The sequence below is a fragment of the Acinonyx jubatus genome, chromosome A2 (assembly GCF_027475565.1).
Source record: "Acinonyx jubatus isolate Ajub_Pintada_27869175 chromosome A2, VMU_Ajub_asm_v1.0, whole genome shotgun sequence".
Taxonomy (NCBI): Eukaryota; Metazoa; Chordata; class Mammalia; order Carnivora; family Felidae; genus Acinonyx; species Acinonyx jubatus.
In genome coordinates, this window is record NC_069383.1 from 97266043 (window position 1) to 97275002 (window position 8960).

At 48.1% G+C, this 8960-nt stretch overlaps 1 protein-coding gene across 2 annotated transcripts; it reads right to left on the minus strand.

Moving 5' to 3' along the window:
* Positions 1-278: 278 nt before the first annotated feature.
* On the minus strand, positions 279-3382 carry LOC128314829 (ral guanine nucleotide dissociation stimulator-like). 2 transcript variants are annotated; one of them, XM_053218684.1, is made up of 3 exons: positions 2677-3372; positions 2020-2079; positions 279-1078 (listed from the first exon to the last, which is right to left on the minus strand). In XM_053218684.1, exons 1-3 carry the CDS (start codon positions 3060-3062, stop codon positions 811-813), a joined length of 714 nt encoding a protein of 237 aa, XP_053074659.1. In that variant the 5' UTR covers positions 3063-3372; the 3' UTR covers positions 279-810. The 2 variants fall into 2 exon arrangements, with proteins under 2 accessions (XP_053074659.1, XP_053074660.1); XM_053218685.1 differs by lacking the exon at positions 2020-2079 and having other exon boundaries at positions 2677-3382.
* Between the last annotated feature and the right edge of the window lie 5578 nt (positions 3383-8960).

Consider the following 8960-nt stretch of genomic DNA (forward strand, 5'->3'; position numbering starts at 1 on the left):
TCAGTGGTTGCAGAGACCGGGGTGAGGGTTGAGCCATGGCTGATGGGTAGTATACATGTGTCTGTGATGGAAATATTCTAGGAGAACATAGTGGTCATGGATGTATAATTCTGTGAATATATGTAATGGCACTTCAATGTGTACTTTCAAAGGATCAGAGTAAATTATTTTGAAGTTAATTTATGTTTTACTTATAAAACAATACATACGGACAGTAAATATCTCTATACAAACCACAAAAATTACAAAGAACGAAATGACAGGGTCAGGGAATTCACTGTTTGGGGCTGCAGGTGACATGAGCCGCTGTTGGGGAGCTGAGGCTGGTTGCTCAGCTGCAGGAGGTGGTTGCTCCAGCCCTTCCGTGACCCCGCCGGCTGGGGCTGGGGGCTGCTCATGCTCTGGGGCCACCAAAGGGGCAGGTGGCTCTTCCAGCTCCTGACTGTCAGCCAGAGCTGGGAGTACCTCCTGCCCTGGTGGGGACGCGGCAGTGAGGGTCTCCGATTCTCGTACGCGCTGAGCTCCAGGAGAACTGGTGGCTTCAGGCAGCCTGGGCTGCGAGGCTGCAGTGGGCACCACAGAGATAGCGGGGGCTCGCTCCCGAGGCACGTCTGGACGGGGCTCTAGAGCTGCTGCCAAAGCTTCAAGAATAGAACGTGTCATCACCGTGATTGCCATTCCATGGCAGGAAACCTCTTCCGCACACATTGTCATCTGAGTCAAAGAACCCACCAGGAGGAAATCTCCCAGACGGCAGGCTAATGGAACAGTGATCTGAGACTAGTCCCTACGCCTGGCCCACCTGCAGTCTTAGGAAATATGTTCTCTGTGGCATACCCCATCCCCTCCACACGCCCACATCTCCCACCCAGAGTCCTCCTCGCCCAGAGACTCTGGCTCATTGGGCTCACATTTTCTCCACCATGAGTAGAGAAGGCGGGCGCGGCGCTGCAGCTCGGAGCCCGGCATGTGGACCCTCACATACGCCCGCAGCAGCTTCAAGCTGGTGAAGTCTGGAGGCCGGAAAAATTCCTCGGGGTAGTGATCCAGCCAGGTGCCCAGGATGGAGGAGATGGCCCTGGGGATACAAAAGTAGCCAGAACAATCACCATACGGTGTTCCTCCCACTGAGGTCTCAGGACAGGCCTGTGGGACCTGGCCTCTATGCCTCCTGGTCCTGGATGTCCAGAGACTGTTCCTACACCTTGCCCACCTGTGATTTAGCAGTCCTGCTTGAGATAGTTTAGTCACTGAAGAGGGACTGGCCAAAGTCTTTTTGACTGGGACCCCATAACCAATGATGTGGCAAAGTCTGTCCTTCTTGGGGAAGCCAGCCAGACTCCTCCGTGTGTCCCCCTGACTACCTCCCACTAGAATTCAAGTCCGTGTGTGAGTGGAGGGGTGGTGTCGGGATGAGTCAGTGCCTTCACTGCATACCCTAGCGCTCCATGAATATCTGGACAAATATGGGACAAGGGGACTCTGTCTCTTACCTCGGCTTGCTGGGACCCTCCTGATGCCTTCAACGAGACGACCTGTGCCTCTGTGCTGCCTCATTCACTCAGTGCACATGTGGGTGTCCTCCCACTGACATTGGTTTCCCATAGTGTGGGTGATATGTGCTCCTTGAGCCCTCACTGGGTCTCCTGTACCCTTGCTAAGCACACACTGTGGATGTTCCCCAAGGTGGTGAGCGTGATGCGCCCCAAAACCGTTATGCTGGGTCCCCTGATGGGGGTGGAAGCAAGGCTGTGGTTGGGAAGGGATGGGGTTGGACTCTCTAAGGGGCTGATGCTGTCCTCTGGCGCCCTCTGCTGTCTCCCTGTGCCCACAGCCCATCCTCTACCAGACAGGACAGGACCCCTTTCCTTGCTTCCAAGAGAAAGCCCTCAGAACTTTGCCCTCTCACAGGACTCTCAGACGTGTGGGATGCTGGGTCCTGCAGCCCCTCCCACGCACAGTCTCAGCACTGCCCTCTTGGAGAAGGAAGGCCCTCCAGCCTGAGCTCAGCCTACTCACAGTTTCTCCTGCTCCCGGGGTCCGCCATCCTCCTCAGCCTCCGAATGGAAGCATCCGTATCTGGAGGAGGCCAGAAGGACATCATATGAGCTGTCCTGTGGATGCTACGTCTTGTCCTATCCAGAGTCACTGACTGCTGACTAGAATGGAGCTCTGGAGGGGAGGGTACTGTCCGCTCTGCGCATTGGATCCCAGTCAGCTCCTACAGAAGTGCCTGCACCTAGTGGGGCTTCCTGCGTGTTTGAAGAATGATAGGGCCCCAGTCAGCTCCATCACACATATTGGTGTGGGTCTGGGCATCCTGCTCATCCTGGGCATCCTTGACTGGTTTGAGCCAGGACTCAGACACAGGGATAGAGCCTCCAATCTCCTTTTCCAATGGGAAAACAGCCCAACTCAACACCTGGCGACAGTGAGGGATGAGGCAGAAAGTTGATCATGGGCAAGAGGACAAAGATGACCCAGCAGAGATGCAGCCCTGCCAGCAGAGCTTTCCACAGGCCAGGGTGACTTTCCCTGCAGTGCCCCCACTGAGAACCTGGAGTTTTTCTACCCCGATCAGAGGAACAAAGTGAGACTCAGGGAGTTGGTGACTTTCCTTAGACTCAAAACCTCAAGGACTGAATCACACTGGGCTGTGAAGGGCAGGGTGCTCACCTCATAAACAACACTTCCAGGACCTGCTGGGTGGTAGTAAAAGTTGGGTACGTGCCCAAGAAGGTGGTGACGTACGTGGGGTCTCCTCCCAGGAAGGCAGGCACGAGGTGCTCCACTCGCTGCTTCAGCAGGCCTGCATCGATGGTCCACCCCACACAGTTCTCATTCTCATTCCTGGGTGTGAACTTTGTACCCTGAGGTAGAACACAGGAAGGACATAGAATCAGACACAGCACTATGGCTAACAGGAGGGTTGGAGTCCAGAATGCAGACCAAATCCACAGACCCCAGTGACTTGTGGCAAGCCTGAGACCTGGGTGCCCAGAGTAGGAAAAAGGATCCTGGCATTCACACGAGAATTTGAGGTGGGAAATGACTGAACACATTAGGATCTCAGGTCAGATTGTTAGATGAGTATGGACAGCAGCTCCCTGCATTAACAGCAGTGTCCCTGTGATTTCTAACAGCACAGTCCATTCTGGCGATCCGAAGACAGGGACTTTACCTGGCAAAGGTTGGATCAGGATAATAGAACATGTAGGATGTTCAGTGCAGCACTGTGACATGACAAGAGAAGGGAATCCTGTCACAGTCCCACATTTGTGAAGGGATGAATGGGTGAGGAGGTGAGTGGTCTCATTTCCAGAATGTTGTCTAGGTGGTAAGGCCCTTGCTCCTGATCTGGAGGGGCCCCAGGGGCGTGTTCCTTGGCAACCAAAGTGAAGAACAGCAGACATAATGCCATGAGCCCCATATCCCTGTGGCTAAAACTCCCCCTGCTCATCGTGATCATGTGCCAGACTTGGAGAAGGTGTGGAAGGATGGTCAGGCCAACAGGGACACGTGGGAAGAGGAGTTTGGAAAATATGCAAACATCCTCTTTGTTCCCATGGAGGGAACAAAGTGGTGGCCAAATGATCATACTAATGAAGCACAGTGTCTTCCTGGCCTCGAGGAGATGGAGTTGGCAGCTTTAAAACCTTGGCTTGGTTGTAGGATACGATAGACGTCGGCCAGGGGGAACACAGTGGCAAGCATGAGAAGGTAAATCGTGAATGAGATATACAGTCCAAGATGCCCACACTTCCCCTCTCTCGAGGTATATTCAATCTCAAGCATAGTGTATTTCATCAAGTCCAGCTTGAAGCAGGGCGATGGAATCCAAGCAGAGATCCAAGCAGAGATGGCACTCAAGGTGCAAAGCAACTTTCCTATCCCAGGGGAATGTCCCATTCTAAATTTCAGGAGATAATTCCTTTTTTTGTTGTCATAGGACTTGGTGTTGTCAGCAGGAGAGCAAGTTAATCTTATGTACGGTCACGGTAAAGGCTGTTTCCCACAGCTTTTACTTTTATTAGGGTGCTGGATATCTCGGTGGGGGGCTCTAGTCTATCATAGGGAGTAATAGGCCCTGCTGGTTGATCATTCCAATGTGTTAAGGTTGGAGCAGTATTTTAGGCCACTAGCCAAGATGGTTTTGCTTGTTACTTTCATATTTAATTTAATTTTTTAGTTTAATATTCTTTTTTTTTCTTTTTACCAGCCCTGCCGTTTGTGAGTTATAGGGTAGGTAAAACCTCCATTCAGAGTCATGTTCTTTTGCCCAGTTTTGCATATTATACTTTTGAAAGGTGACTCCCACTTTTGAAAGGTGTATATTTTATGAAGGCATCCATACATAGTTTCCAGTTTCTCGAATCCCCTAATGGTGGCGGCCTGGTTTGCATGGCAGCAAGGGAAAGCTTGGGTTAGGCCAGATGCAGTGACCACAGAAACCAGGGTGTATTTAGAACATTCACTCAGAGGAAGAGGGCTGATCGCATCAACTGGCCAATGTCTTCCTGGTTAGGAATTCCAGTGAATGGCTCCAGATGCTTTTGGCAGTTTCTTTGGACATTGTTTAGAACTCACAGGACAGGCTGTTACTGCGTTACCCACGTCAATGTACTTCAAGGTAATTCAGCATTCCTAGCAATATGCCATTCCATCTGGGCACTGCAGTGGCCACTCTTTCTACGCACCCATTCTAACGGAGTTCAGTAGTTAAAGCTTGTACTTTTTACAAGTAGTTAAAGCGTGAGCTTTCTGACTGCCAGGAGGTGTCAGTGTCTTATACGCTGGTACAGTGAAAACAGTGAGGTCCGCCTTAGGCTCTGGCAGACAGACCCAAATGTCTTTCCACATATTTTGACTCCATAAGGGCTTATTCATAATCATCAAAGCACTTGGCTTTCCATTGTCTGAGCCCTCTGGTTAATACCTTTAGAAAAGCCCAGCTGTCAGTGCAAAGGGTTAACAGCCTGACTGCTGCTTTCAACCCACTGGCTGCTATGGTTTGTTCCTGTTCTCATCCAGATGGTGTCGATGTTGGGCTGAATACTGATCACAGACCATGTGAGTAGATGTCCTCAGTATACCAGGTATCAGTGGGAATAACTCCTACCCACTCTTTCTCGGCTGCAGGGGCCACCGTTAGGAATAGGTGTGGGGCATCTGGAGGTTCTATACAGGGCCTGGTAGTGCCTGCACATCTAGAGACACTGGGCAGTGGACAGGGACTCCTCTGCTGAAAACAGGCATGCCACTTAGTCAAAGTAGGGGTTTGAGCCATAGCAGAGATGGGTCGATGAAAAATAGTTTTCATCTCCTGCACAGTCATGGAAGTTCTCATCCCAGTGTGTTCTACAGTGAGAGGCTCCACCTGGAGGAGAGCTGTGTACATTGGATAAAAACCATTGTTCTCTTGAGGGTATGTCAGATTTTGACCAAAATGCTAGAGGTACTCTCTCCTCTTACTGTCCCTGCCACAGTGCCAACCCATGCCTCTGGAGTCAAAGACACATCTAATCCAAAAAGGAGCCCTGTTGGACAAATGCCCAGAGCTTTAATCTGCCTTACTATTATTTTTTTAATGTACCATTTTAAACATTCATTTCTTTAAAAATGTGTATTTATTTTTGAGGGGGGGGGGGAAGAGCGTGAGGTGGGGAAGGGCAGAGAGAGAGGGAGACAGAATGGCAAACAGGCTCCAGGTTCTGAGCTGTCAGCACAGAGCCCAATGAGGGGCTTATACCACGAACCATGAGATCATGACCTGAGCTGAAGTCAGAAGCTCAACTGACTGAGCCACCCAGGTGCCCCATGCCTTACTATTATTTTTACTTTCTCAAAGGTGGCTTGCTGTTCTGATCCCCTATCCCATATATGTCCTTTTTTCATCAGATGCGTTAAAGTATAGAGGTACTGTGCCAGGTAGAGAATAAAAGTCCTCAAAAACCCCCAAGCCCCTACAAAACCTTGTGCCTCTTTCACATTCTTAGAGTTTGGGTGGACTTGCATCTTATTAATCACAGCTTCTGGAACAATATGAGTCTTATCTGACTAGATGATAACTCAAACCTTATGTGAGTGCCTGTTGCCTGAATTTTCTATGGGTTTGTTGTATCTCCTTTCTTTTGCAGATGTTCCAGCAAAGCCCGCAAGGTGTCCTGGAGTAGAGGCAAATCTTTACGTGTTAAAATTATATCATCAATATAATGATCCTGTCTCACCTATGTGGGAAAGAGAACAGAAGAAATAGGTCCCCAGCTACCCTCCATGACATATGGTGGGACTGCCTATTCAGGTAGCCTTGGGGGGGGGGGGGTGGTTTGAAAGTTCATCATTGTCCCTTCCACATGAAGCCAAGTTAACCTTAGTTACCAGAAACCTTTACTCACCAAAGCCTTTTTTTAAAAAAATGAATTTCCTAAATGACTTTTGCAAGGACACTTTTTTTTTTGACAAAGCATTAGAGTAAAACAGCTACTATCTGCAAATAACAAATAACAAAAGACTTAAAAATGGCCAGAATTAAAGATTTTTTGAGAGGTCATTATAATGCAGTTGAAAAGCTAGCTGCTATAGTGGTCTGTATGTTAGAGTCTTCCCCCACCCCATTTGTATTTTCTTCAGTCTCTGTGGGCAGTGTTTTGATTATCTGCTGGGGTGTTTACATTTCAAAGACATGTTAAGATTTACAACTTCAAAGGACCTGGAAAGAAAGAAGTTTTCTCCTAAAGGTTTGGGGGATACGTGTTATTTAAAATTTTCCTTTGTATTAGAGATTCTGTTTCTTCATCAATTACCACAACATCCTCTTCTTTACTTTCGTCACTTCTTTATAGAGATTCCACCTTTATAGAGATTCCACCTTTATAGAGATTCCACTAAAAGGTGGATGACTAATTAGTCATTAGTCAAGGTCAATGACTAATGACCTTGTCATTAGTGCCTAGATCTTTAGTCCATGGCAGATTGCATGGCAAAATGGCATGCTAAAGTCTCCTACTATCATCCTGCTCTACCATTTTGTCTGCCAGCCCCGAAGCTGTCATGGTGGTGGGCACTCTCATGTCCTCTTCCTATCTTAGCTCATCTTTTAACTTCCTAACATGGCTTTAGCCTCCAGTTGGACATCGCAGCTGGCCAAAGTGTCCACAGTAGAGGCCAGCCCATTGGGGCTACCATGAGCTTCCTTTCTCTGACACACTGCACAAGGTGTAGTTCCTTTAACAAGCACATTAGACCCAGTGGTGTTCTGAGGCCATCCCATCTTTGTGTGGCCATCTACAAGTATCTAACATAGGGTCCTCCCTCCCCACAGAGAGGTCAATGGCCCACTTGGGATTTCCCCTCCAGATGTCTCTTTCTCAAGGCCCATTCTTCGTTCTCCTGCCTAACTTACCAATTGTTGGTTCATAACCCTCCGAGAAGTTTCCAGGTATCACCTGACACTGGTCTTCATATACAGAAGGCAGAGAGAAACCAAAGGAAGAGGCAGGCCACTTCAGGTTGGTAGGTGGCAGTTCTAATAAGCAAAAGGAACTTACATTTGAGATTTCTCTTAGGTGGTAGCAAGGCAGATGGATCCCTGCACCCACTCACTAAACCCTACAAGTTTCTAATGAAACAGAACTGGGCCCAGTCACATGTACCACGTAGGTGTTTTCAACACCAAATCACCATCTTACGGCTATGTCCTTGGAGTAGCCTCTGGGAATGGGAAAGGCCGTTAGAATACACACCACAAGGAGAGGAGAAAAGTGCGAAACCTCTGAGGGCCTGAAGTCTGGCTCACAGGTCAACTGAAAACCACATCTTTTTGATGACATTTCACAACAATTACCTGTGCATTTACTTTTATTAATATTTCATTCCACCATGTGGCTTTAAGCTGTTATTTCTTTCATTTCACCTTAATTGACTATATTGAGCATTTCTCTCTTCTTTTTTTTCAACGTTTTCTTATTTATTTTTGGGACAGAGAGAGACAGAGCATGAACGGGGGAGGGGCAGAGAGAGAGGGAGACACAGAATCGGAAACAGGCTCCAGGCTCTGAGCCATCAGCCCAGAGCCTGACGCGGGGCTCGAACTCACGGACCGCGAGATCGTGACCTGGCTGAAGTCGGACGCTTAACCGACTGCGCCACCCAGGCGCCCCTGAGCATTTCTCTTTTTTATTGAAATGTATTTGACATAAAAAGCTGTGCACATGTAAGGTGTACAATGTGTTGATTTGAGACATTTATATACAGTAATTTAATTGCCATTGTAATGATAGCACATCTATCTCATCATATAACTTTAATTTCTTTTTGGGATGGAAATACCTAGGAGTTAACCATTGAGTAGCAAATATTCTTAGAGTCAAATCTGTAGAAGGAAAGTAAGACACACCCCTAGCACTCTGATCAGTTTAAGCATCCATGTTTTAGAGAAGGCTATGACAGTGGGAGAGAGAATTATCTCTGAGCCTTGGGATTTAGAAAGTGGCAGTTCATATCAGCAAATACTGTAGTTAGCCAAGTTTTCATTCAGGGATAAATACCACACTGCCCACATTGAGTGGAGTTTTCCAGAGAGATCAGTGTGTCTGGAGTGTCAAGAGGAAAAACTTGATGGAACTTTGGAGGCCTAAAGTGGAATAAAATATTTTAAGGGTCTTTATGCATCTAAATGCTGTCATGTTGGGGCGCCTGGGTGGCGCAGTCGGTTAAGCGTCCGACTTCAGCCAGGTCACGATCTCGCGGTCCGTGAGTTCGAGCCCCGCGTCAGGTTCTGGGCTGATGGCTCAGAGCCTGGAGCCTGCTTCCGATTCTGTGTCTCCCTCTCTCTCTGCCCCTCCCCCGTTCATGCTCTGTCTCTCTCTGTCCCAAAAATAAATAAAAAACGTTGAAAAAAAATTAAAAAAAAAATGCTGTCATGTGAAAGTCAGGATAAAGGCACATTGTCATTACCCTAA

Coding starts and splice junctions, on each gene's coding strand:
- LOC128314829 (XM_053218684.1), bottom strand. CDS start 3,062: ATGTGTTCAGTCATTTCCCACCTCAAATTCTCGTGTGAATGCCAGGAT. Junction 2,080..2,676: donor CTGGAAGTGTTGTTTATGAG/GTGAGCACCCTG, acceptor GGCCTCCTCCAG/ATACGGATGCTTCCATTCGG. Junction 1,079..2,019: donor CCCCGGGAGCAGGAGAAACT/GTGAGTAGGCTG, acceptor TTGTATCCCCAG/GGCCATCTCCTCCATCCTGG.